Raw genomic sequence first — 24,746 nt, 5'->3', positions numbered from 1 at the left:
AAGGGATGAGCTCAGGGACCAAATTCATGTGCTTATATAGGCATTCTACCATCAAGAATGCATTTATCAGCCATTACCACTCATTATTGGCTGTTACAATTCTTTATTGGCCATTATCATCCATTAACAACCATTCAAAATGGCTTTCAAAACTGATGAGCGTTACAAAATTTCAAAATGTTATGACCATGAATTATTACATTCTCCCACTTGGTCCAAACATTTTGACTTAATGCTCAATCTTCTTAAGAAATGAATATATGAATCATAGTGATAGTTCCTCTTATAACGAGTAATATCATCTATGTATTACAATATACTCAATTTCCCAAGCAGTATACTTAAAGTGGTAATAAAACTTCATGAATAAACCCAATGTTTATTCTTGGTCCAAAACATAATTTTTCTCAAATAAATCAATGTGCACCAAAATATGAGAAAATATCATAATATAAAAGTTTCAATTTTTACATATATGTATACAATCATAAATTGGAACCAAGTCCCATTCTTTCTACATGATCCTTAAATTTAAACGGTGGCATGCCTTTAGTTAAAGGATCAGCGATCATCAACTCAGTGCTTATATGCTCAATGACCACTTTCTTGTCTTTTACTCTTTCTCTAATGGCTAAGTACTTAATGTCGATGTGCTTACTTCGACTTCCACTTTTGTTATTCTTAGCCATAAAGACAGCAGCTGAGTTATCGCAAAAAATTCTTAAAGGCCTTGAAATAGTATCAATTATCTTCAGCCCAGAAATGAAACTTTTAAGCCATACACCATGTGATGTAGCCTCAAAACAAGAGACAAACTCAGCTTCCATGGTAGAAGTAGCAGTCAAAGACTGCTTAACACTCCTCCATGAAATAGCTCCACCAGCCATCATGAAAATGTACCCAGATGTTGATCTACGAGAGTCAACACAACCAGCAAAGTCTGAGTCTGAATAACCAATCGCATCTAGATTGTCTGTCTGTCTATACATAAGCATGTAATCTTTGGTCCCTTGAAGGTACCTCAACACTTTCTTAGCAGCTCTCCAGTGGTCAATACCTGGATTACTCTGATATCTTCCTAACATTTCAACTGCAAAAGCAATGTCAGGCCTTGTGCATACTTGAGCATACATGAGGCTTCCAACAACTGAAGCATAAGGAATGTTTTTCATTTGTTCCCTCTCAAAGTCATTCTTTGGACATTGGTTCAAATTAAACCTATCACCCTTCACAATGGGAGCAACACTTGGTGAACAATCTTTCATCCGAAATCTCTCTAGAATTTTGTTAATATAGGTTTCCTGTGATAGACCCAAAATACCTCGAGATCTATCTCTATGAATCTTAATGCCGATGACATAAGATGCATCACCCATATCCTTCATGTCAAAATTCTTAGAGAGAAATTGTTTCACCTCATGTAGCAAACCCCGATCATTGGCTGCAAGTAAAATATCATCTACATATAAAACAAGAAAGCATATTTTACTCCCACTAACCTTGTGGTATATGCATTGATCCATGGGGTTTTCATCAAAACCAAATGAAGAAATTATCCCATGAAACTTAAGGTACCACTGACGGGAAGCTTGTTTTAAACCATATATAGATTTATTAAGCTTGCAAACCAAATGCTCACCACTATTAGAGGAGAAACCTTCAGGTTGTTTCATATAAACCTCCTCCTCTAAATCACCATTAAGAAAAGCTGTTTTCACATCCATTTGTTGCAACTCAAGGTCAAAATGAGCAACTAATGCCAAGATTATACGAAGAGAATCTTTCTTAGATACTGGAGAAAAAGTCTCTTTATAATCTATTCCTTCCTTTTGAGTAAATCCCTTAGCAACAAGTCTTGCCTTGTATCTCTCAATGTTGCCTAATGAATCCTTTTTGGTCTTAAAGACCCATTTACATCCAATGGCCTTCGCCCCATTAGGCAACTCCAACATTAAGGAGGTCTACTAGAGTAAGAAAATCAGCTATTCCTAGTGATTATATTGTATATTTGCAAGAATCTGACTATAATATTGGAGCTGAAAATGATCCTGAAACTTTTGATCAAGCCATGAGTTGTAAAGAGTCAAATTTATGGTATGATGCCATGAAGGATGAGATGAGTTCCATGCAGAGTAACAAAGTTTGGAACCTTGTAGAGTTGCCTAATGGGGCGAAGGCCATTGGATGTAAATGGGTCTTTAAGACCAAAAAGGATTCATTAGGCAACATTGAGAGATACAAGGCAAGACTTGTTGCTAAGGGATTTACTCAAAAGGAAGGAATAGATTATAAAGAGAAAAAGTCTCTTTATAATCTATTCCTTCCTTTTGAGTAAATCCCTTAGCAACAAGTCTTGCCTTGTATCTCTCAATGTTGCCTAATGAATCCTTTTTGGTCTTAAAGACCCATTTACATCCAATGGCCTTCGCCCCATTAGGCAACTCTACAAGGTTCCAAACTTTGTTACTCTGCATGGAACTCATCTCATCCTTCATGGCATCATACCATAAATTTGACTCTTTACAACTCATGGCTTGATCAAAAGTTTCAGGATCATTTTCAGCTCCAATATTATAGTCAGATTCTTGCAAATATACAATATAATCACTAGGAATAGCTGATTTTCTTACTCTAGTAGACCTCCTTAATGTTGCATCAACATTTTCTTGGGGATCATGTTGTTCAACTGGTTGTTCATCATTTTCATGAATTTGATGATCAACTTGATCTACTGGATTATCAACAACAGTTTGTGGAATGCCAATCATGTGTTGTTCATCATCCCTTTGAACTTGAGGGGTATGAATTACAACCAATCTTTCATTTGACGTGGAAGGTTGAGATTCTATATAATCAATTTCAGAACCTAAGTCCCTCAATTGATCACTCCCACTGATCAAATCATTTTCAATAAATTTGGCATTTCTTGATTCCACAATCCTAGTAATATGATGTGGACAATAAAACCTATAACCTTTAGACCTTTCGGCATATCCAATGAAATACCCACTAATGGTCCTCGGGTCAAGTTTCTTCTCTTGTGGGTTATATATTCTCACCTCAGACGGACAACCCCAAACGCGCATATGTTTCAAACTCGATTTCCAACCTTTAAATAACTCAAAAGGTGTCTTTGGGACAGCCTTGGTTGGAACACGATTTAATATATACGCTGCCGTCTTTAGTGCTTCAGCCCACAAGGATTTAGGAAGATTGGAGTTGCTAAGCATACTCCGCACCATGTCCAATAATGTTCGGTTCCTTCTTTCTGCCACACCATTCTGATTCGGAGAACCAGGCATAGTGTATTGGGCAACAATCCCATGTTCTTGAAGGAACTTTGCAAAGGGACCAGGTGCTTGTCCATTCTCAGTATACCTGCCATAGTATTCTCCACCTCTATCTGATCTCACTATTTTTATTTGCTTGCCACATTGGTTCTCAACTTCAGCCTTAAAGACTTTGAAGGCATCCAATGCTTCGTATTTGTTATGAAGCAAATAAACATTCATATATCGTGAATAATCATCTATAAAGGTGATAAAATATTTCTGACCATGTGCATCCATATCTGGACAACAAATATCAGTATGAATTATTTCTAATATGCTTGAACTCCTATTAGCACCTTTCTTAGACATGTTGGTCTGCTTACCCTTAATGCAGTCCATACAAGTCTTAAAGTCAGCAAAATCTAGAGTATTGAGTACCCCATCTTTCACTAACCTTTTAATCCTCTCAATGGAGATATGTCCTAATCTCCGGTGCCATAACATAGAGGAATTCTCATTAATATTACACCTTTTAATACCAGTTTGAACATGCATAGAACTATAAGTGGCATTATTTTGTAAACCAAGAAGATAAAGACCATCAGACAATATACCATTCCCAACACATTCAGAATTATAAAATAACTCAAATGATGTGTCTTTGAAATTAAAGGAATATCCAAACGGTACAAGCCTTGAAATAGAAATCAAGTTTCGGGAAAAACTTGGTACATAAAAAGTCCTTTCTAATTTTAAAATAAAGCCACTACTTAAAGTCAAAATGCAAGTTCCAATGGCCTCCACATGTGAGCCTAGCTTATTGCCTGATAAAATGCTTTGCTCACTTCCCACTGGTTTCCTTAGGTTTTGCATACCCTGTAAAGAATTTGCAATATGAATAGTAGATCCAGAATCAATCCACCAGGTGTTAATATTAACACTAACCATATTAGATTCATAACATACTAATGAGATTGATTTACCTTTCTTCTCAAGCCATTTCTGGAATCCGGGGCAATTCTTTTTCATGTGTCCCTTCTTCTTGCAAAAGAAACACTTTGCCACCTTCTTAATATCAGCTTGAGGTGGTATTTTACCATTCCCCTTCTGATAAGCTTGAGACTTAATTGCTTTGTTCTTCCCATAAGCAGTAGTCAGTAGTGCACTCTCACCCATCTCCATTACAAGCCTTTCTTCTTCCTGAACACACATGGTCATTAATTCATTGATAGACCATTTATCTTTATGTGTGTTGTAGGAAATCTTAAATGGCCCATATTCATGCGGAAGGGTGTTCAAAATGAAATGCACTAGGAAGGACTCAGACATATCAACCTCTAGTTTCTTAAGTTGAGCTGAAATATCTCGCATTTTCATGATGTACTCACGCACACCTTTCACACTGGTGAGCCGAAGAGAAGAAAACTTCATGATCAAGGTGCTTGCTAAAGTCTTATCTGAAGTGATGAACTGGTCATCAATGGCCTTAAGCAAGTCTCGGACCTTTTCATGCTGGTCAACAGAACCACGTATCCCAGCCGAGATTTTAGTCTTAATGAACATCACGCTGAGCCGGTTGGATCGTTCCCACCGCTCATATAGCGCAACGTCAGCTGGGCTACTTTCATTTGTGATTGCAGGTGGTTCGTCTTTCCTTATAGCATAATCTATGTCCATCCACCCCAATTGTAAAAGAATTCTCTCCTTCCATATCTTATAGTTATCTCCTTTGAGTTCGGGAACATCACATTGAATATCAGAAAAATTAATAGTTTGAGAAGCTGCAAAATTCAAAGGCTTATGTCAAAATTTGAGGCATACTAATCTTAATTGTATCTTTTACCAATGTAAACATACCATAAAATTGAATCTTGTGACATAAAAATTGCCTGTGGGCTAAATTTTTAATTCAATAAGAAACAATTAAACCTTATGATAGAATAATCAAATTATTTGCTTAATATTCATGCTTTACGGGTACAATATGAAAATAATTTAATTTCTATCGTAAATTTTTACTTTATGATAAAATCGACAAATTATCCATACATCATGATGCCTGTGGGTAAATCATGAAAAATAATACGTCATTTTATCCCAATTAATTATACAGATATAATAAAAATTCTTGTGAGATAAAATTCATTATATAAGTATAATTAATTACAATATTATGTCTAATTCCTTATATGATCTTTAACCAACTTAATATATAATTTTAATCAAATATAGATGCTGTGGCTAATCCATAATTAATCAAAATCATAAAGATCACTTAGACATAAAAATTTATTATATGAGAATAAATAGTATTTTGCATTTCAAAATCAAGATACAATATAATTATGAATAAGATTCTCATATAATTTTATAATTGAAATATAATATTATGCATTTGATTTCATATATATATGCATAGAATAAAATGTTCTAGAATATATTCATGCATAAATTAAATCAAAATTCAAAAAACTGTAAAGCACAATGTGTATATAACGTATTAAAAACGACAACGTATCAGAAAAGCCTTATTGGTTTAGTGGTCTGCACATACATTAGTGTTCTTGAAGTCAAGGGTTCGATACCTAGCTAGCACAAAACGTAGGAGTTTTTGTCTTTTTTTTTTTTTTTTTTTTTTTTTAAAACACTGTTCATCATCTTCAACCTTTAGCGGGTCAAACCCGACCCATACGCAGACCCGTTCGTTTTTCATTCATTCGGACACCATTTTTCACGATTCAAAAGCCAAAATTAAGGAAATCAAACGAAATACATATTTCTAATTTTATTTTTTAAGAAACAAGGCCCTTCATACCATAAACAAAATCAAATCGGAAAATACCGAAAAACGAAAATGGACAAGGCAGAGGCAATTCTTGCTCTGATACCAAATGTTAGAACAAATCTCTTTTAACCTGTGATATTACAAACTACAAAGAAACACAGGTTATTAATAAAATGCGGAAATTACAGATCAAAACATACCTCCAGCCATTGCTATGAAGAGTTTCTTGTTTTGGTTCTTCCAAGCTCTCTCTCTTCCACTCTCTAGATGGTGTATAAGACTGAATTCGAAGGGATGAGCTCAGGGACCAAATTCATGTGCTTATATAGGCATTCTACCATCAAGAATGCATTTATCAGCCATTACCACTCATTATTGGCTGTTACAATTCTTTATTGGCCATTATCATCCATTAACAACCATTCAAAATGGCTTTCAAAACTGATGAGCGTTACAAAATTTCAAAATGTTATGACCATGAATTATTACATATTGCTCCTCATATCTTTATTGCTCTCTCAAATCAGAAATATTATGAACGGCTCTACCAGGTTGCTGAAGGTCGGTCATCATGAAGCTATCTCGCACAATAAACATGATCGTTGGCTTCCAACACCAAATGGCATGGTCAAGTGCAATCTTGACGCATCAATTTTCACAGAAACATAGTTTTTCGGTGCAGGCATTTGCATTCGTGGTCCAGTTGGTAGATTAAGCAAACCAATCTTCTCAATGGAGTTCCTTCACCATCAGAAGCGAAAGCATGAGCTCTCTTTCAAATGAACTTGGTTACCAGCAAGTTCTTTTTGAATATGATTGCAAGACAATTAATGATTGATAGCTGCAACAACACACAATTGGTCTCTCTGATCTCCATGTTATATTAACTAAATGTAGAGCAAATTTTTTCATCTTTCCAAAGGTGAATATGTAAGGAGACAAGTCAATGTTGTCTACTCTCTAACTAGAACATCATTTTATGCCTATAGTCATGTCTTAATCTGACAATATCCCTGTTTGTATCCCATCTTGGATTATGAATGAAATACCATATATAACTTTCTTTCCTATAAAAGAAGTAAACTACACTTTTGTAAGTACTAGTATTCGTATATAATTTATATTCACAATATAATAAATAAACTGGCATTTTAGCTGTCAAAAAAAGGGATTTGGATTTCCTACGGTGGAAAAAAAGACACATTCACGTAGTTGGACGCCATAAAAATTTATGATAAAGATTTGACAGTTCATAAATTATATTGATGAATTTAATTTCAAAAATACTTTTTAAAAATCAACAGTTGGATAAAATAGTAGGAAATCCAAATCCAGAAAAAGCAATTGCGTGTGGCAGATAAATATTGCAAATTAAAGGGAAATTATGAAAGAAAATGTGAAAGGCAAAATAGTCATTATGCCATTTCTTTTACAAGGTAAAGAGTTGCGAGATATGAATAGTTCAAACACGTATACAGCAAAGTTGGATTTTGATCCTAAATAAAGATAAACGTAAAGCAGCCAAGAGAAAAGAAATAAATGCATAATGGTAGTAAATAGTAATGCTAAGTTGAAATTTCATCCGTCACAGTAACAGCATAACTGGATAGGAACCTTCCTCTTCATTTCCCTCCCATGCTATGCACACTACTCAAAAAAACGTTTTACTTTTATTTATTCCTAAAATTTCACTTTCTCAGTCTCTCTCTACCATCTCATCCACTGTTTTATCAATAACACTTAAAACTTGTCCACTACAAACTCTCTTCTTTTCTGATTTCTTTCCTCTCTCTCGCATTTTCATCATGGACCCAGAAACTCAAGAAAAGTATGCCAGTAATGGCAAGGTCATGTTTGGCTCCACCATCCTTCTCTTCCTAATAGTAATCATCGTAGTTTTCGTTCACACCTTCCGCGACTCATGCTTCCGCCGCCACCGCCGCCACCGCCACGCCATTCGAACCGTTTCCTCCGTGGCTTTTAACGAGGGCCTTTGCCCTTCCGTTCTCAAATTCCTTCCCACCTTTACGTATTCCTCCGACACCCACCTCTCCATCCACGATTGCGCCGTCTGCTTGTCGGAGTTCGCCGACGGCGAAGAAGGCCGCTTCCTTCCGAACTGTAACCACGCTTTCCACGCCCATTGCGTTGACATTTGGTTCCACTCTCACTCTAACTGTCCACTTTGCCGAACCCCGGTTCGCCGATACGCCGCGCCAGTCCAACCGTCCTCTGATACTGAACCGGGTTCGGTGGGTTTATCTTCTTATCCTGCACCGGTTTGGTGCCCGAGAAAGTCGTTGGAGCTCGTAGGCATGACAGCGGAGTTAGAACAAAACCCGGTTTCGGAGCCGGGTCATGGATCCACGATATCACGGGTTGGGAATTGAGAGCGTTGAATTATTGGATTCCTTCATATAAGAGATTTTTTGAAGCCTTTAGCGGTTGGTTTTTTAAGTGGCGCCTAGTGTCGCTGACAAATGTGGCGTTTTCTTGTTTAGCCTTGGCTCAACATGTCACGTATCCACTCTTCTTTTTCACTATAAGAAAGGAAGAAATAATATGATTATGATTTTTTTTGTGTGTGTGTGTCAAATTGTATATATATAAATTTTAGTTTAGAAATAAGATTGTTGCACTTGTATGAATGATCATTCATTTTTCAATTCGAATATGGGTCATGCGGGCTCCATGAATGGATGCCACTACCCGAGTGCGATAGCGATATCGTCACTGATGCACAGGATCTAGAAAACGAAATGAATTTTGTCTTCAAAACGACATCTTGTTCTTGTGTCATAAATTTTCCCGTGTGTACGGAATTTGTTTGTTACATGGAGTAGTGTTACTATTACCTTTTTCAAAAATTGAGGTACGGATGTTTTCAAAGTTTTTTTCTTCTTTTTTTTTTTATAAAAAATGTTTGTCAATGCTAGAGTATTAAATGGACCCAAGTTTATCTAAACTCCAAACTCCAAAGCCCGTTAATATATGGGCCCAGAAAGAAGAAGTTAGCACCGTAGAAAGTGTGGTAGTCTACCCAAAAATAGAAAAACCACAAGGGATCAAAATTCAAAACATAATTGAGTGTTCATTATGCATCCCTAAATTAACATTCTGATTATAGCAGTAGCAATAAGCGTTACACGAACACAGAACCATCCAAAGTTGAGGCCTAGCGCATCTCTGTCTCCCATTCTTGTTCCCCACGCCAGTTTATAAACACAAAACATTTTCAACGTTAATCAGAAAACCAAAGCAAAACAAAATGGAAAGCAAAACAAACTACTTGCCGGTCTTGGCCATATGCATGTGCTTGATTATAGCGCACGGTGCGGCGGAAGAAAAAATAGGCAAGGAGCTAATAAAGAGCATATGCAAAAACAGGGGAAACGATGAATTGTGCATGCAGGTGCTTTCCTCGGACCCAGATAGTGATCATGCGGACCTACAGGAGCTGGCATTGATATCGCTGAAGGCGGCGGCATCAAACGCGAGCGGCATACTAAATGATTGTAAGAGAATGATCGACAACCAAGATTTGGAACCTAAGATTCAACAGGGGTTGGCTGATTGCAAAGAGAATCTGTTGGACGCAGAGGGCCAAATTCAGGATGCTGTTGCGTCCATATTGAACAATGACAAGCTTGATGCTCAGGTATGGCTCAAGGCTGCATTGGCTGCGATTGATACATGTGACGATTCTATCCCCGGGGACGATGATGTTCTGTCTAGAAAGAGTGTGTCGTTTCGCCAATTGTGCAACATTGCCGTCGCCATCAACAAGGCCATGTTGGCCGCTCGTACCTAAATTCTAACATGTTTGCTCCTCTCTCTCGTTATGATGCTATATTTTTTTTTTCTTTCTTTCTTCACAATTACGCAAGTCCCGGGGATTTGATCTACAAGGTGGTTTTGAGTTTTTTAGTTAGGTGAGAGAGAATAACTAGCGTTGTGTTGAATTGGGTGTTTGGATTGAATCATGCAAGCACGAATATGTTGTGTTAGAATAATGCACATCGAGAGTGTTAGAGCAGAGTTTTCCTTTTTTTTTTTTTTTCAGAAGCTGTAAAAAAGAAAATCTTATAAGGAAGTCGTTCGGGTTTATTTTGTACATCAACCTTGCACAATATTTAAAATATATAATTTTTGCTATGCATAATAATACTATTAAATTAAATTCAAACAATTTAGGTTTCACATTGCACTATGGCAGGAATTGGGTACGGTACAATTTCACTGATCGCCTGCATATTTTATTTTTACCAACAAGAAAAAAATAATATCAAAGAGGAAATTACAACTTAAAATAAGAACAAAGTGATGAATGAGTGAGTTAATGCATCTATATCAAGTTACTGGCGTAAGCCACTCCGGTCTGGGGCAGCCAGTTATCACCAAGCAAGAAGTTAGAGACCGTAAAATTAGCAGCATCAGTGGCATTAATGACGTGGTAACCCGGCCACGTGACTCTGTTGACAGTGCTAGAACCAGGTCCAGTGTTGTTAAACTCCGCATAATACAAAGTGCTAAAAGCAAAATCACCGTCCCATTCGCGCCACCCAGCAGAATTGATGACAATGTCCATAAAGCTCTGCATGAAAACCGTCCGGGAGTAATTTTTCCAGGGCCTTCCGAGATAAGTTTCAGCGGCATCGATGTTCGTAGCCAAATCATCGGCTGGTCGGATCGTGCAGTTGTGGATGGAAGTGCCCGTGTTTTGATTTGGGTCGGTTCGTCCCTGTGCGGTGATGGCGTTGAATTGGCCACTCATTGGAAGGCGAGGATAGATGTTACAGTTTTGGAACACTGCCGCGGCGTTTCCGAATATGAAATCTACGGTGCCGTAGATGTCGCATTCCCTGTAGAATTGTCGCAGGGAATGGGTGTACAGTGTGTCTTGGTATCCTTCGAAGCTGCAGCTGTAAAACGTGGACAAATCTGCGCCGTTTCGGAGTGCTACCGCCTGGTGCTTCTCTGCTCCGGCAGTGTTGCGGATGGTCATATTTACACCCACGAACCCTGCGCCAACCACCGCTGCAACGTGCATAATATGATTACATCATTCTATTAAGTCATATATTCATAATGGCTAATCATCATGCTTTTTTCAACTAAAAGATTGTTGATCATAATTTTTTTTTTCGTAAACTGTAAGTTTCTACATTTATTTTTTTTATTTCCAATCTTTATTTTGGAAAAAAGTAATGGGAAGAAAGTGACAACAACAGTAACGTTTTTTTCAAACAATTTTTATATTTATTTTCAATCTCAAGACACGGATGAAAATTGACAATATTCTCTTTAATTTAATTTAATTTTTAAGCTAAAAAGTGGAAAAGTAATTTTATATTAATAATATTAGCAGTCAGTAGAGACAATATGATCATTTTCAAAAAAGAATATTTATTTAAATCTTATTATTAAAAATAATGCATGAATAATATAGTTCTTTTTAATTTCTTTTGTATAATTATTTTGCAATGAGATGTATTCTATGTGAATTCATATATAAATAAAAAAAAAGTAATTTATATGTTAAACTTAAAATATTCATTTCAATAATTGTTTTTTACTCAAAGATTAAAAAAATTCTTAATATGATATATGAGTGGAGATGGAATACTATAGTAGTTCTACTAATAATAGACCACTTTTTATGGTGATCATGCAGTAGTACGTACCAAATGTCGCTGACTTAAAAGTTGTCCAGCCATCAACAACACTGCGATTCCCAGTAATAATTGTCTTGTTGATGCCATCTCCAACCATCATCAAATACGTCTTTTTCTTATCAATAGACACATTTTCCTCGTAAACACCGGCGGTGACGTAGATCAGGAAGTACCCCGCCGTGGATGCAGTCTTGTTCGGGGCCGCGGCGAGGGCGTCGCCGATGGTGGTGAAGTTTCCGCTTCCATCTTTACTCACCGTCACAATGTCTTTTACCTTAACCACGTCGCCCACCGTCGCCGCCTGAAGGAGCTTTCTCTTACTCACCGACTCGTAGATCGCGCGCGTTCTGCTGGACATCTCGAGCGGCAAACGCCCGTTTCGAAAGCCACGCTGCTTGGCGTTTGGCTGAAACACGGAGACATTAGCGTCGCTGGGGACCCACCCCTTTGTGAAGAGTGCCAGAGAGACGCTGTAGAGCTTGGTGTCGTTGGAGAGCGGAACGGAGAGTCCGTTCCTGACGCGCCATGCGGAGGCGGTGGCTTGAAGGCCTTCCAAGCAGGTTTGTTGGTTGGTTAGAATGGCACTTAAAAGGGTTTGAATGTCGTCAGCTTGTGAAGTGGGTAAAAGCCTCGTTGTTCTGTTCAGCGTTTCGAAGGAACTGGAGAGAAAATCTATGTTGAGTTCGGCGAGGGTTTGGCAATCTTCCAGGGCGTGGATTGCGGAGGTTGAAAGATAGGAACGGTGGTATCTGTTAACTAAGTTCAAGAAATTGGTGGCTTTTGAAAGAGACTTTCTGACCGAGAACCGGCCATAGTCGTAAACGTTGCCGTTTTGGGGAGGGAGCACGGAGTTGCAATAAGATGGGTCTGGGGTGGACTTGCATATTGTTCCTGGAGAAACAGAAGTGTTGGGAGTGATTTCAGCCAAGGCTTGAGAGGCTAATAGGAGGATGAGAAAGGTTAACTTCTTCTTGCCCATTGGAACTTTTATGATTTATCACTCTGATGGAAATTGTGTTGCATCACTTGCAATTTATAGTGGAAATCCAGAGGTTTTTTTAATTCATAAATATTCCGTATATTGTTGGCTTAGTGGCTGCTAAATTAAGTGCAACTATGCAATGCTAACCATGGACCAGTCTTTGCAAATTGTAATGAGAAAAGGATTATGTTTGGCAAGTACATTTGCACAATTATGAACGTGTCATATACTATTTCTATGTATTGTTTCCATTTCCACTCTTTTTTAAGATACTATTTCATTATATTATATTGCTTCCATTATCTCTATTCTTTTACAGAATATATACATCCTGGTCAAAAAACTTTTTCTTTTCTTTTGTCAAACGGAGTTGTCTTCAACCTAATTAATCTCACACGTATCCAATTAGTTTAATAGTTTTTGCCAAATACAGATGGAGTCTAACATGTTGTACAAAAATGTTGACTTTTATGTCACAAGGTCAATTGATGATTCGATGGAACGCACACTTTATAAATTAATCCTCGGAAATTGACGTCACTGTATTTTCCTTTCCAACAATATTTACCGTGGAGGAGAGAAAGCAAAGTTCCAAAAAAAGTTTAAAATTTGAAATAAAAGAAAAATAAAAATTGTTTCTAAAATTTTTTTTTCTCAGTAATAATTGTATTTTCATATTGTTTCAATTAAATAAAAATTTATCATCATCTATAATTTTTTCCTTTCTATTTTCTTTTTTTTATCCAAACATATCATTACGTATGATCAAACAACTTAATTAAAACTTTATCCTATAAATTCTTATTGAATGAATATTAATACCATAAGTTTGAACATAAAACTCATTATAATATGTTTAATGGAACTCGTTGTGATTAATCACATTAAAAAGTTCAATTAAACAATTTTTTGAATAAGAGGCATCGACCATTTAAACAATTTTAAACATCATAGGATTCAAGCATAAAATGGAAAAAGACGGAAGGCAGTCAGAACGGAAAGAAAGCGTTTGGTAAAGACTTGCCTATCTTTTGGTAACAAGGCATTTGGAATTATGCACTTATAGTCAATGATGCCTAACTCGTTGCATGACTCATAACGTATATCTTGGTTTAACATTGAAATTAGGTAAATTGTGTATCAAAATCCAAATTCATAATTTTATTGTGTATTTGAGATTAAATACATAACATAATTATGATTTCATTGTGTATGAATATACACACACAATGATTCAGCGAAAGAAAATATACATTCGCAACTGAATACATAACATAATTACAATTCCATTGAATCTAAAAAAAAAAAAGTGTGGAGGCGGAAGAATGAAAAAGGAAAAACACGGATGGGAAGCGGCGCAAATGTAATTAGGGAAAGGAAAAAGGTGATGAGAGAAGGAGAAGGGGGTCTAAGGAAATGGCTAAAGGGCAGTGAGGTCTTTTCCTACCTTTTTTAGAAATCTAGGGATGGGAAGAGTAAAATAAGGCTGAGAATAGCAATTTCTAAATTCTAGCTTAATAGTCCTTTGCTCCTATGTGATTCTAGGTCCAATGTGAGTTCGATGTCCATTAATTGCCTAGAACTTGGTCTAAAATTTGGGAGGGTGTAGTATTGTAAATATATAAATAATGAGCATTAAATTAGTAGAAATTTGTACCTTTTAATATTGTTGTCATTACTATAAATTTAAGAATCTATTGCGATTTTCTTGGGAATTTTTTTGCAAGTTTTTTCTGCTAAATTTGTTATGCGTACCGATATGATTTTTTTTTTCATGTAGATTTAAATTCACAGGGAATTTTGCTAGAAGCTTTTACATTTTTTTTGATGAATTTTCTTTATTTAAATCTATAGGTGGGTTTTAAATATTTTTTTCTAGATTTCTACTACAAATTCATCTATTAGTTCTAATTTCTTTTTATTTACATAAAACAACAAAAGTAATTCCAACAAAATCATCTACAAATTTAAAAATTTTTAAAATTTAGCTGACTTATCTGCAAGTAATTTCTGCTTATTTATTTAGGTGTTATCAACATTCTCTCCCCCTCAATCATCAAGAACACCTCGTTAACAACCAAATCTACCTTATAAAACACTCATCTTCTTGTTTCACATAACATTTCTACTTGTTTTTTCAGGTATTATCAATATTCAAACAAGTAAACTTAAAAATCAAGAGATTTCTTAACAATTTTCCGATTTTTGATTAAGAAAGAAATTTTATTGAAATTGTCCAGTTCGTCATTTGAAACCATATTACATTCCGGATATGATGAATTGGAAAGATATTTTGCAAGTATATAATTATTTTAAATAAATTCATAAGTATATAAAGGGGAGTTGTAGGCAATTTTTTTTCTTTAAGTATTTAATATATTTGTAAACTTAGAACTCAAATTTAAACATATTGATAAAGTTACAACATTCGTATTTTAATTCATCCACATACTCATGACACCATGAAAATTTAGGTGTAGAATTAATCAAATTACTATTAGTATACATATTTTTAAATTTATATAAATTCAATAATTGCAAAATTACTATTAGTATACATATTTTAATTCCTTGATAACCATTAGGATTGCCTAGGCAACACCTAAAAGCAATCTTATTCATTCGTACGACATACATACTAAATGTAGAAACAAGCGTGCCAAAACCACAGTAATTGAACAACTTTACTCTGTTTGAGTTGAACTATATCAATCCACCCGAGTATGGGACACCAGTTTGAGGTAAATGTAGAAACAAGCGTGCCAAAACCACAGTAATTGAACAACTTTACTCTGTTTGAGTTGAACTATATCAATCCACCCTATCCATGCCCAAGAAGTTTGACACAGTGAAATTGGTTGCATCTATGGCATTATTGATAACGAGATATTCTGGCCATGTCACTCGGTTTGTAGTGTCTGAACCAGGTCCCGTGTTATTATATTCTGCATAGTACAAGGTACTCAATGCAAAATCAGCACTCCATTCATGCCAACCAACGGGGTTTATTATATATAAAGGATTGCATGATAATTGTCCTTGAATATTGCTTCCATGGTCTCCCAAGGTAGGCTTTCACAATGCCAACATTTGGAGTCAAATCATTAGCGGCTTTAATAATTACATTATGTATGGAAATTCCTGTGTTTTGATTTGCGTTAGATTGACCCTAAGCTGTGATCGTGTTGAATTGTCCACCGAGGGGGAGACGAGAATAAATGTTACAGTTTTGTAGAGCAACAAAAGAATTACCAAATATGTAGTCAGCTGTGGTCAACTTAGGAGGAACATATAAAGTTTACTATAAACGTGCAAACGTGCATGTATGTAAGTATTTCTTGGGATTATATTTATTCGTTTAAATTGCTATTAAGATTTGTTTTGGTACATGCTTTATTATCTGTGGGACATATAAAATGAAAGCTTATAATTAACGACACAAAGTGGTTGCTCTTTGACAAATATATGTCCAAGTAATATCTAGACACGAACGTTGACGTTGATCACGCCCCCGAATGCTAATGACAAAATTGGTTATTGGGCCAAAGGTATGGACCATAAAACTAACAGAAATGTTGGTCCACAAATTGAGAAGAAGTCTATGAAGTTCATCTGCATGTGCCACCGGTCCATGGGGACTGACCACGATTATGCACGCAATTGGTACAATCGCATGCACAGAAAAAGTTGTTCACCTCACAGTAATCATCAATACATCCCGACAACTCTATTGCTCCTCCACAAGTTTTAAACATACTGGTTTAATTTTATTATACTCCCAACTCACAAGTAGAAAAACATGTATGTGTTGTATTGAGGAAATTAAGATATATTGAGAATTTTACATTACTTGATTCTACTCATCAATTGCACATTTCAAGTTAATTTTGTATGTCTTTCTATAAAACTAGCCCTTTCAAAAGAACAGAAATATACTGCAAAAGGCGTTACCCTTTAATTCCAGCCATTCAGAATTGGAGACCAATAGACAAGAATTGGCCTGAAGCAATATATTTGAAGCTTGTTCCTACAAGAAAAGCAGATGTGAAATAAGAGAGAGGAAAAGGGACTTCAAGCTCCAGTACTTGATGCAGGAGCCAAAATGATTAAGGATCTCACGCATAATAACACGTTGCATACTCGAGAGTTCAATTAATCGAGGTGGCATATTTAACCTAGTCAGCATGAGGTCCATGTCACATTATGACAAAAGCTAGCTCATTTTTTCTCAAAAAATTTAAAAATATAAATCTATCTAGTTTCACACTCTCAACGTGAAACACCCCACTCCATGTTACAATCCAACCACTCTATTTATCCACAGCACGTACCCTTCTAGCTAGCTGCACAATCACACTTACACAGTAATTCTAATCCACCTCTTATCACATCATGAACAACCTCACACTTGCATCCATTCTGACCGTGATTTCTGCGCTACTACTCTTCTTGGGAACAACTCATTTCACTAACACCCCAATAACAATAACAAGAGCCCCAGATCAAAAACACCTCCACCATTTCCAAAAGCACATACAAGTAGTAGCCAAATCCACATGCCAAGGAACACTCTACCCAGACCTATGTGTCTCAACACTTGCCACATTCCCAGATCTCGCCACAAAATCTGTCCCACAAGTGATATCCTCAGTGGTGAACCACACCATGTACGAGGTAAGATCATCGTCCTACAATTGCAGCGGCCTCAAAAAGATGCTCAAAAACCTCAACCCACTCGACCAGAGAGCCCTCGACGACTGTCTCAAACTGTTCGAAGACACCAACGTTGAGCTCAAAGCCACCATCGACGATCTCTCCAAGAGCACCATAGGGTCGAAGCGGCACCATGACCTGCAGACTATGTTAAGCGGAGCAATGACCAACTTGTACACGTGCCTCGATGGATTTGCTTACAGCAAAGGACGCGTGAGGGACAGAATCGAGAAGAAGCTGCTTGAGATATCGCACCACGTGAGCAACTCGTTGGCCATGCTGAACAAAGTGCCTGGAGTGAAGAAATTAACAACTTCGGAATCTGTGGTTTTCCCCGAATATGGAAACATGAAAAAGGGTTTCCCCTCGTGGGTGTCCTCCAAAGACCGAAAGCTTCTTCAAGCTAAAGTGAAAGAGACCAAGTTCGATCTTCTTGTAGCGAAAGATGGCACTGGCAACTTCACCACTATAGGGGAAGCACTCGCTGTGGCTCCCAACTCCAGCACAACCAGGTACGTAACAAAAAAGATTTTTTCACACCAATGTGATGGATTATAATTTACACTAGTATGTATAAATGAATAATATAGTAATTAACAAATGGGATACAAAGAGAAAAAGAGAGAGGTGTTGGTAGAGAGTGAAATTTTTTTTAAAAGATTTTTTTATTAATGCCTTGTATTTGATTGGGAAATGTATACACTATACAGTGAGATTTTTTTATGTAAGAATCGGATGAATAAATATTAACAGTTAAATTAAAACGAGTAACATATAACTCTTTTTAAAAATCACATTACACTTTTTAAGTAATCGTGTAATTTTAAATCTGATTATCTATGCATACTTTTTTTTAAGGTGATTATCTATTTATACTTATATCACTTAGATTTATTGTTTTCAAGCTCCTACAGTCCTACTTTGATTTACATATATATATATATGTAAACTTAGATGTGTGTGATTGATATAACTGCAGGTTTGTGATACACATAAAAGAGGGGGCATACTTCGAGAATGTGGAAGTGATAAGGAAGAAGACGAATCTGATGTTTGTTGGAGACGGGATTGGAAAGACAGTAGTGAAAGGCAGTAGGAATGTTGTGGATGGGTGGACCACTTTTCAATCTGCTACTGTTGGTATGTCTTCCCTTCTTCCTACCTTCTCTGATATTATTTTTAATTTGTTAATTTTTTGTTTGCTATGACATTCCAACTTTGAAAATGAAAAATAGGTATAATATATATAGTATATGTTCATAAGTGAGATTTGATCTATAGTCTCGAAAATTAGTATCAATTTGTTTAAACTATTTTTTTAAAATAAATAATTAAGATTTATTTTTTAAAATAAACAAAAAATTATCATTTTTAAGTAAAAATAATTTAGACAAATATATTAAAAAAATATAAAATTAATATATTATTAAAATAAACACTTATTTCAACAAATAATTTTAAACAAACACATCCTTAATAAAGTTTGATAAATTCTTTTACTTTGAGGTGGCCGATGTGGTTGATATATAGTATGTCAAAGACAGAAAAAAGCATAAGAAAAAGTTAGAACAAGACAAGGAAAATGGCAACTTGATGATGAGCCCACATGCTGGTTTAAAAATTATTACTAAATTAATTTTGGCAGGTGATTTTGTAGTTAAAATACATAATGTAGATGTGGGAAAATCATTTTTAAATGGTTTGGACAGACCACGGACTACTACTTGGGTTTGTCAGGGCATCGTGCACTGCATTGAAAAATAGCGTTGTAGAGGTTGATGCATTTTCTGATGCGCTCTGTTGTCCTTAAAATTCAGATATCACACAGGACAGTGTCGGTTATTTAACAAATGGCTATGAATATTACGACAACTTATGATAGATTCATGTCATGGGCTCATGGCCACAAGTAATTAAAATGCTTTTTATTTATTTATTTATGTGTACACTAGTAAAATGTTACCTCTTATCTTGTGAGACACTAGAGCACAACTTGGTTTTTGAATGTTTGAATAGAACCAAGGAAAGTTCAAAAGACAAAAGGCTTTGCCATTTTAAAATCTTCGAGGATTCTGCTTCCCGTGATTGAACATAATGCTGAAAAAATGATAGGTGAGGGCCCATGTATATATGTTTAATTTATATCGGAAGGTCAATTTACAGTTTCACGGCCCCTCCCAATCACAATATTCACAAGCAAGGATGTACATACTACTGTAGCGATTGAAAATTTGAAAGGAAAGAGGCAAAACAACCAAAACAAAAAGTTTATAATTAGGAAACACAATTAAAATAACATAAGGCAGTTACTTTTATATATATAACAAGAGCACGCACAAATAAATATATTATGTAGAATAAGATGATTGTTTTATTCTCACTCAAGAGTAACATACTCAGAGATTCTGAGTGTGGGTCAGGCCAATCGATTTGTGTATTTATACTGGCTTTTGCTTTACTTATGAGCATATAATAGTACGTATATTGAGTTTTATCTTAAAATAATTTAAATGATTTTCATTTAATCTTATAAAACTTTTTTTTAATACATCAGTTCCCATTATATCTCTTTTCTGCAACTGTATTATAAACATGACTCCTGTTCCCCCTCTCAATTAGTTTTAAAATTATTTTCAAAGGCATGTTGCAAGTTTAAACTACCACCCCAGTTATCAATCATGTATACATCAAATATAAATAGTGTCAAAGTGGTGATAGTATGATTGGTTACAATGCTGACTAGCAAGATTCTAAAATGTAAAATGCTTGTTTTTCTTGGTGATCATTGCCGGTCTATTATTCCTATTCCGGGAATAAATTGTGTTTTTCGGTGTTCTGTGTAGTTTTTCCAGTTATATTGCAATCCAATAATATCAATTGGACTTCTCCATCAGACAACGTATCTAAATCACAACTATATTAGCAAATATATATTGTAAATAAATCAAATTTCTTTTTTTTTTTTTGTTAAGTTAGCAGCAATAAACCTAGATTTGGGATCTCCTGGCCGAAAGCATGTTTCCTTTTATAATATTTTTCCGAGATATGAGTGGCGACACCATTTTTTGGAAAGAAAATGACGTGGGTAATCTTGGTGAAAGATAGAAAAAGAACAGAAAAAATTGAAATACATAACTGGTGTAGAGTAATGAGAAGGAAAAAAACAATGGATAGAAAAGCGATAAAAGTCATGTATAAGTATGTAGAGAGTAAAACTTTTATAAGACAAAAGAACAATACATGTAGGCAGGAGCAGGACTATCTTTGGCCTTAGGTTCATTTTTTATTTGTATTTTCGCGAAAAGTAGAATTACCTCTGTGCTGGGTCAAAGTAAAGGGTCCACATGTCTATCCACGCCCACCTAAAGAGAATTCTATTCTGGATCTGCATAATTCTCATCACAACCCAACTACTTTTCAGTGCCATTGGGTCCACTTTGCTTGTTATTTCTTCTATGCTTTTCCTTTTGCTTTACTGCTTTTGCTTTAACAAATAAAAAATGCTTCTAGTTTTTCTTTTGGATGCACGTGGATAAAAGAAAGGTGAATTTTATGATCTTTGTAATTCATGTGACAAATAATGTGTAGAACAAAGTTAACAGACTTATAGTTTTCTTTCTTCTTTTCAATGATAGAACAAAGTTGCCTTTTATTGTTCAATTATGAACAATGATCCAAAATCTAATATAACAGCTATGACAATTATGGTATGTTGCAGCTGTAGTAGGAGCAGGATTCATAGCAAAGGGTATAACATTTGAGAACTCAGCAGGGCCTGACAAACACCAAGCTGTGGCACTTAGAAGTGGTGCTGACTTCTCAGCTTTCTACCAATGCAGTTTCGTTGGCTACCAAGACACTCTCTACGTGCATTCCCTACGCCAATTCTACCGTGAATGCGACATTTACGGTACTGTAGACTTCATTTTCGGCAATGCAGCTGTGGTATTCCAAAACTGCAACTTATACGCACGCAAGCCAAACGAAAACCAGAAGAACTTGTTCACCGCACAAGGCAGAGAGGACCCTAACCAAAACACTGGCATATCCATCTTGAACTGCAAGATTGCAGCTGCAGCAGATTTGATCCCTGTGAAATCCTCCTTCAAGAGCTACCTAGGACGTCCTTGGAAAATGTACTCTAGGACTGTTGTCCTAAAATCTTTCGTGGAGGATCTGATTGACCCAGCAGGGTGGTTGGAATGGAATGAAACATTTGCATTGGATACGTTGTATTATGGGGAGTACATGAATAGAGGTCCAGGTGCAAACACAAATGGTAGGGTAACGTGGCCAGGTTATAGGGTAATTAACAGCTCCACTGAGGCAACCCAATTCACAGTTGGGCAGTTTATTCAAGGCAATGATTGGTTGAACAGTACTGGCATTCCATTCTTCTCTGGTTTGGTTTGAGTTGAGAAATATTTTTAGATAGAGCGTGGTTCGAATTCTCAGTTTTCAGCGATAACTGAACCTAGGAGATCACGTGATTTGTAAGGTTACGTGTGTATTACTACTTCATTAGAGTTCCTATAGTATAGGGCTATTATATTTATGGCAGTCACGTGATCACTATACCCAAAAATTACGTACTCTTGTGAGGGATTATGTTAGTGCTCTATATAATAAAAGCAACTAACCCCACCAGAGATATCCCCATTATGCACTAAATTTCTTTTTAGAAAAATGCATCATTGAAATGCACTCGGAAATTAAATCTCATTATTTTTCTTAAAAGAAAAATCATAATCTAATAGTTACATATTTCCTTAGTAGTATAAATATGTTGTTGCATGTAACTTATGGGATATGAGATTCATTTATTAAATAATAGTTAAAACACTTACTAAGAACGAATGGTAAAGTATATATAAATTAAAATTAATACTAGTAATTAGGATGCATGAAGCTTTTTTATTTTATTTTATTAATTCACAAAATACAATGATTTTGTTTTTTTTAAAAAGCCACAATAAAATGATAAAGAGAGATCTTGCTTGTAAAAATTGTTTAACTGCATGACCTTGTTAATCTCATACATAAAGAATTAAATATAATATTCAAGCATGGCACAAATTTAAGTAAATATAAAATAATATTTGAAAAATATAAAATTATTAAAAACAAAATATTTTTTTATTAATTTGTAATATATTATAGATAATATATCTAGCATATTATATATGTGTACTTGTCATTAAAAGTAATAAAATTATTAATTCAATATTTTTATTTTTCTAACTTCCTACGAAAGTCTTTTAAAAATGAGATTACTTTATAGAAATTAATTTGAAACGAAAACGATTTAAGAAATATTTTTCCTAAATAATTAAAAATAATTTATTAGAAATTTATTTTAATAATTCATTAGTTTATATTTTTTTTTTATTAAACAATGTAGTGAATTAGATTTGAGGAGTTCAATAGTATTACCAACAAGATCTTCATATCGACGAGATTTAAATTATCTCAAATCTGTCCACCTTTATTAGTTTAAATTATAAAATTAAAAGTTTGATGATGATGATAATATTAATACTAAATTTATTTTAACGTGACATAAGAATACACAAAAAGAATCTATAATTATTCATCACAACTATAACTTGAAAATTTTAAATAAGCAATAAACAATTTTAAAAAAAATTATGAAAACTTTATTGAGGCCTCATTCACCTAATGACAGGGATGGCCTGCTGAATGGAGCCTCATTTCATTTGGTTTTGGGTTGGCCCAACCTCCACCCAATTTGTTAACTAGCTAAACCCTCTTCTAGGCCTGAAGTAATGGAAACGTGACAACGTGGCATCTTCAAAAGGACAAGGTATTAGAACGTCATTGATCACCCCGTAGCTCATGAAATAACGAAGCTAACTTCAAATGATCATCTCCAACCAAACTGGGTAAACAATTCCTTCATACATATCATACTACCAAGCAGATGTGCCCCGTTACTAGCAATGTATGGAATGGGCCAGTCTATATTCCTCTTGTTTTTAGGCCCATGGGCGTCAGTGCCTATAAAACATCATAACTTTGAGCCGAGCCTCCGAGGGGAAAAAAGACCGTCTTCATGGATAAAATAAAGAAGGATGGACAAGTTGTTATTTAACAAAATTGTATATTTGGTACTTCTATAATTTAATTTAAGAATTTAGTCTTTTAGTTTTTTACAATCTCATTATTTCAGTCTTCAACCCCGAAATTAAATGCTGACTATTAATTGTTTGTCTTGATAGTCACATGTCACACTTTTATTGGACATTGACTACTACGTGTCGTGCTTTTATTGAAGGTTGACGTTAATTATGAGCATGAAATTAATGTTTAATAAAAGCAAGACACGTGGCGGTCAACGTCCAATAAAGACATGATATATGACAGTCAAGACAAGCAATTAACCGTCAATGTTCAATTTCGAGGTTGGATACTAAAATAACGAGATTGCAAAAAACTGAGAGACTAAATTCATGAATTAAAGTATAGGGAAACCAAAATCAAATTCTAAGACAACTAGGAGGACCAAATTTATAATTTTGCCTTGTTATTTTGCATATTTTCACTTGTTTTGTTCCTTAACTTCTTTGCCACCGATGTGTTATTTGGTTGTAGGTCCGTTCTCATTATCTATAATTTTTTTAGGACCAAAGATATCCCTAAGTTAGCATGATTAGTTTCTTTCAAAATAGAATTACAATTAATTAAGTTTTTAATCCTTAAACTGAGTTTTTGAATTTTTGGTCCCTAAACTATTTTTAAAAAAAATTGGTTCCTAAAGAATTTGTTGTTATTAAAAATAGTCCATGTCGTTCATGTCATTTGTTAAACAATGAAGTGTTATGAATAAGACACATTAAATGTCAAGTGTATGTCATATACATATCATTTAAGTTTTATTATATTTAGGTAAATAATTAGAATATTATGTGATTAAAATGCAAAGGAGAAGGAGAAGAGTCATCGTTGAACCCTAACGCTTCAAGCAATAATTTATCTTTCTCATCCGTAATCTATGGTGATATTCGTAACCATTTAAATGGACAACTCAACACTTAACAAAGGACATTAACGACATAAACTATTTTTAATAACGACAAATTCTTTATAGATCAATTTAAAAAAAAAATAGTTTAGAGACCAAAACTTTAACTCCCATAATTTGAGAATAAAAAACTTAATTAACCCATACAAATATCATTAAAGTGGGTAATCCCTTTATCAATAGTTTTTTTGTTTGTGTCTGTGAATAACCCTATATCTATAGTTTGAACCATAAGAAACTGCGAAGTCTTTGATCCTTCCAAGTTCTCTTCCTTGTT

At 35.1% G+C, this 24,746-nt stretch overlaps 4 protein-coding genes across 4 annotated transcripts; 3 read left to right on the top strand and 1 right to left on the bottom strand.

The window, feature by feature from the left end:
* The first annotated feature begins 7,777 nt into the window (after nt 1-7,777).
* Nucleotides 7,778-8,835, top strand: LOC114378772 (RING-H2 finger protein ATL2-like). The gene has a single exon (XM_028337398.1). The coding sequence runs from the start codon at nt 7,863-7,865 to the stop codon at nt 8,445-8,447; it is 585 nt and encodes a 194-aa protein (XP_028193199.1). The 5' UTR covers nt 7,778-7,862; the 3' UTR covers nt 8,448-8,835.
* A 385-nt stretch (nt 8,836-9,220) lies between these two features.
* LOC114378766 (pectinesterase inhibitor 3-like) lies at nt 9,221-10,171 on the top strand. The gene has a single exon (XM_028337395.1). The coding sequence runs from the start codon at nt 9,326-9,328 to the stop codon at nt 9,866-9,868; it is 543 nt and encodes a 180-aa protein (XP_028193196.1). The 5' UTR covers nt 9,221-9,325; the 3' UTR covers nt 9,869-10,171.
* Nucleotides 10,172-10,232: 61 nt separating this feature from the next.
* Nucleotides 10,233-12,831, bottom strand: LOC114378761 (probable pectinesterase/pectinesterase inhibitor 41). Its single transcript, XM_028337389.1, has 2 exons — nt 11,742-12,831; nt 10,233-11,094 (listed from the first exon to the last, which is right to left on the bottom strand). Exons 1-2 carry the CDS (start codon nt 12,709-12,711, stop codon nt 10,403-10,405), a joined length of 1,662 nt encoding a protein of 553 aa, XP_028193190.1. The 5' UTR covers nt 12,712-12,831; the 3' UTR covers nt 10,233-10,402.
* A 4,145-nt stretch (nt 12,832-16,976) lies between these two features.
* On the top strand, nt 16,977-22,151 carry LOC114378751 (pectinesterase-like). Its single transcript, XM_028337380.1, has 3 exons — nt 16,977-17,939; nt 18,407-18,567; nt 21,146-22,151. The coding sequence occupies exons 1-3, from the start codon at nt 17,107-17,109 to the stop codon at nt 21,838-21,840; spliced, it is 1,689 nt and encodes a 562-aa protein (XP_028193181.1). The 5' UTR covers nt 16,977-17,106; the 3' UTR covers nt 21,841-22,151.
* Nucleotides 22,152-24,746: the final 2,595 nt, after the last annotated feature.

The sequence above is a fragment of the Glycine soja genome, chromosome 2 (genome assembly GCF_004193775.1).
Source record: "Glycine soja cultivar W05 chromosome 2, ASM419377v2, whole genome shotgun sequence".
Classification (NCBI taxonomy): Eukaryota; Viridiplantae; Streptophyta; class Magnoliopsida; order Fabales; family Fabaceae; genus Glycine; species Glycine soja.
The sequence above is the reverse complement of the archived record's forward strand: the minus strand, read 5'-3'. Positions and strand labels throughout refer to the sequence as shown.

Coding starts and splice junctions, on each gene's coding strand:
- LOC114378772 (XM_028337398.1), top strand. CDS start 7,863: ATGGACCCAGAAACTCAAGAAAAGTATGCCAGTAATGGCAAGGTCATG.
- LOC114378766 (XM_028337395.1), top strand. CDS start 9,326: ATGGAAAGCAAAACAAACTACTTGCCGGTCTTGGCCATATGCATGTGC.
- LOC114378751 (XM_028337380.1), top strand. CDS start 17,107: ATGAACAACCTCACACTTGCATCCATTCTGACCGTGATTTCTGCGCTA. Junction 17,940..18,406: donor CCCAACTCCAGCACAACCAG/GTACGTAACAAA, acceptor ATATAACTGCAG/GTTTGTGATACACATAAAAG. Junction 18,568..21,145: donor TTTTCAATCTGCTACTGTTG/GTATGTCTTCCC, acceptor GGTATGTTGCAG/CTGTAGTAGGAGCAGGATTC.
- LOC114378761 (XM_028337389.1), bottom strand. CDS start 12,711: ATGGGCAAGAAGAAGTTAACCTTTCTCATCCTCCTATTAGCCTCTCAA. Junction 11,095..11,741: donor TTTTAAGTCAGCGACATTTG/GTACGTACTACT, acceptor TGCACGTTGCAG/CGGTGGTTGGCGCAGGGTTC.